This window comes from Cibotium barometz, chromosome 51 (assembly GCF_041138505.1).
Source record: "Cibotium barometz isolate CiBa-2024 chromosome 51, ASM4113850v1, whole genome shotgun sequence".
In the NCBI taxonomy this organism is placed as follows: domain Eukaryota; kingdom Viridiplantae; phylum Streptophyta; class Polypodiopsida; order Cyatheales; family Cibotiaceae; genus Cibotium; species Cibotium barometz.
The window spans coordinates 36,048,790-36,052,631 of record NC_141096.1 but is presented as its reverse complement, the minus strand read 5'-3'; the positions used below and the strand labels follow the sequence as shown (position 1 = coordinate 36,052,631).

General features: G+C 36.6%; 1 protein-coding gene across 1 annotated transcript; it reads left to right on the top strand.

Annotated features, from left to right (window-relative positions):
• The first annotated feature begins 884 nt into the window (after positions 1-884).
• LOC147609592 (small ribosomal subunit protein uS9-like) lies at positions 885-1,255 on the top strand. Its single transcript, XM_086787983.1, has one exon. The coding sequence runs from the start codon at positions 920-922 to the stop codon at positions 1,253-1,255; it is 336 nt and encodes a 111-aa protein (XP_086644109.1). The 5' UTR covers positions 885-919.
• Positions 1,256-3,842: the final 2,587 nt, after the last annotated feature.

Below are 3,842 nucleotides of genomic sequence, written 5' to 3'. Positions count from 1 at the left end.
TGGTCTATTCATGCCAAATGACTCATTTACGTCCATTGAAATATCACTCTCGGTTCTTGAGAGGCTCTCTGTTGTTTGAGACTCCGAAGATGTCTCGAGAATGCTCTCCAAGTTGCCAACGACCGATTGAGTGCCGCTCCCTTGAGTGGTTACCCTAGATGGTGCACTAGTGTTACGTTCCCTTAGTATTGTTCCTGAGCGTAGATGCATACGCTATTTTTAGCTCGTAACAGTGTCCAATTTTTTTGAATTTTTTTCTTTTTTCTTTTATATATATATATATATATATAAACCCTACCTAACCACTAAATGCAACTAACATGAATGTGTGTAAATACCTATTTTATTTTTATTATTTATTTATTTATTTATTTTAATAATTACACAAAAATATGAATTATGCTAAAAATATTAATTATACAGATTACACTAATTATGCAAAAAAATACAAAAATTTAAAAAAATACAGAATATGCAGAAAATGTGGGCTCCAAAGAAAACACCTAATTTATAGCTTATTTTTAAAATTATTTTTAAATTATTTTTATTTTTATTTTTATTTTTTTAAAAAAATACAAAAAACATGAAAATTTGTATGCGAGAATAGCAATTTTTTTTTTAAAAAAATTAAAGATTAACAAAAAATAAAACAAAAAACAAAAAACAAAAAATAAAAATACTAACCTTATCTTATCGCTTGTGATTCGGCACCTTCTGCTTCGGCCACGTGTGCGCTCGCTCTCTGCTCTGCAGCCGCCTACCTTCGCCTTCTTCGCCTCTTCTCTTCTTGCTGTGGCCTGCTCCTCCAGCAGCTGCCACCTTCACCTTCACCTCCAGCAGCACAGCTGTGCTGCCGGCCCTTCTCCTCCTCTGCTGCCACCTCTACAGTTTCTCTTTCGTCATCTCTCTCGACGGAGCCATGGCAGCCGTGGAGTCTGTGCAGTGCTTCGGACGCAAGAAGACAGCGGTGGCGGTGTGCCACTGTAAGCGAGGGCATGGTTTGATCAGGATCAATGGGTGCCCGATCGAGCTTGTGGAGCCCGAGATCCTGCGCTACAAGGCGTTTGAGCCTGTGCTGCTGGGGCGCAGTCGCTTCGCGGGCGTGGACATGCGCATTAGAGTTCGCGGGGGAGGCCACACCTCGCAGATCTATGCCATCCGCCAGGCCATCACCAAGGCCTTGGTCACCTTCTACCAGAAGTTTGTTGACGCCTTCGCCGCCAAAAGCTGGCCACCACCTCTCCGCCTTCGCTGACTCCTTCGCCCCGCCAGCTGTTGCTGTCGGCTTCACCTCCTTCGCTGACTCACCTTCTTTGCTACAGCCGCCTTCTCTTCATCTAAGCTAGGAGCTTGCGCTCACCTCTCTCAATCCCAAAGCATGCACACATACAACATGGAAGCTTTAATGGAAGCTCGCCACACACACAAGCACTCAACATACAAGCCTCAACCGAACACTTGAGAGCCTATGGAGCTTGCATAAGCTATGGAAGAGCTTAGCAACGCACCCAATAGCATTCCGCCCGAACACTTGAGAGCCTATGGAGCTTGCATAAGCTATGGAAGAGCTTAGCAACGCACCCAATAGCATTCCGCAATGCTCAATGAGAGCTACAACCCGTCACACCATTGTAACCATGCATAGCTTACAAGAGAAAGAGATAGAGAACACTATGTATTCATTAGCTAAGAGAAGAGCCTTGCTCATACAATAGTAGAGGTGCATTTGGGGACTCTTGACGAGGTCAGGCAGCTTCGACCCCTTGGGTCTTGCTGAATGTTTAGAATGTAATGGCTGCCAAGGATCCTCAACCAACCGTAGGAAGCTTGCACCTCTATGAATAAGAGGGAGAGCTAGTCTCAAGAGAGCTCAAGCATAAGTTTAGCCTAATGTGTCCATAAGCCCTCAAATGAGTCACTATTTATGCTAAAACTCCTAAAACTCCCAAAACTTCCCATGTGGGATTATTCTCAAGCCCACTCCCACACTCACCTACAACTTGGAACTCTTTACAAGAGCCCTAAATAAGAATGTCAAGTCTCTTGTTTTCCTGCTTCCATCTTTGTGTTGCATCCTTGCATTGATCACCACTCGTCACGCAACAGTCCAATTAAGGTTCCTATGGACCAATAATATTAATCCAAATGTAGGGAGGAGATAAATTGATGAATAAAAGAAAATCCCCCAAAAATGAGTAAATGCTCACATAAGATGAAGAGTTGACTAAGGACAAGGTTTATTAGTTAAAAAAGAAGAGATATTTAGAGGAAATGATGCATTTTTGACACCTCAGTGTGAGGATCTCCCCTCATGAAGGAGGCACCTATTTCACATGTGTGGAGGAGTTTTAAACTAAAAAATAATGAGATATTTTCATCTCTCCTCTCTCCTGTTTCAACTAGATCCAAAAAGTAAGCTAAACTGACCCAAAAATGGTCAAAAATTGACCAAACTGATCTGGGAATTCTACAATCAGTTTGCTTGGTTAGAGGCTCACTTTTTTCTATAAATAGAAGCCTCCCCCTTTGTAAAAGCTTAATGGTATTTTATGCACTGTTACTGTACTCCTACCCAGAGCCATTGAATTTTCTTGAGATAATTCAATTGTTTTTGGCGTAATCCTCTCCAAAGCAATTGGTGGCCACTCTTGATTCAAACAAGAGTAGAACCCTCAATCCCTCAAGCGCTAAAGGAAAGCTTACAACCCCATGTAAGCTAAAATTTTCTTACTTTTTAATTTTAAATCTATGGTTTTCTTGATTCTCTTGTTTATTTAGTTGATTAAAGTAAATTCTAATGCTATGCCGCCTTGATGAAAAGGCCATCCCCTTATCTTCTTTACAATTCAGCCTTTCTTTATCCTAGAATATTTAACAAAAATATTTATTAAACTTTTCTTATTGTTTACTCTCTTGGAAATTGAAAATTGTGTAGATTAGTCCTTTACATCTAATTGGGGTTAATTTAAATTGAAAATAGAATGTTAAAAATGAGAAATGGTCAGCCATACAAAGGAGGTTATGGTAAAATTTTCTAGAATTTTGTGGAAAACAAAGTTTATTTTTATGTTATTCCAAAAGAGTAATTCCCACCGTTTGTGCATTCTAAAAGAAATATTCTAATTTACTCCATATACATATTCACCTATGAATATGCATGGATATCACGGATATTAATTATTGAATTTAATTTCTATGCATAGAAAGATGCATAATGGAAATTTCTATTATAAAAGTGTAGTTTTCATTGAATTTAATTTCTATGCATAGAAAGATGCATAATGGAAATTTTTATTATAAAAGTGTTGTTTTCATTGAATTTAATTTCTATGCATAGAAAGGTGCATAATGAAAATTTTTATTATAAAAGTGTTATTTTCAGTGAAATTAATTTCTATGCATAGAAAGATGTATAAAGGATTTATTTATATCAAAAGTGTTATTCTCATTAAAATTGATTTTATGCATAGAAAGATGCATAAAGGATTTATTTTTATTTCAAAAGTGTTATTCTCATTAAAATTGATTTTATGCAGAGAAAGATGCATAAAGGATTTATTTTTATTTCAAAAGGTTATTCTCATTAAAATTGATTTTATGCATAGAAAGATGCATAAAGGATTTATATTTATTTCAAAAGTGTTATTCTCATTAAAATTGATTTTATGCATATAGAAATATGCATAAAGGATTTATATTTATTTCAAAAGTGTTATTCTCATTAAAATTTATTTTATGCATATAGAAATATGCATAAAGGATTTATATTTATTTCAAAAGTGTTATTCTCATTAAAATTGATTTTATGCATAGACAGATGCATAAAGGATTTATTTATTTCA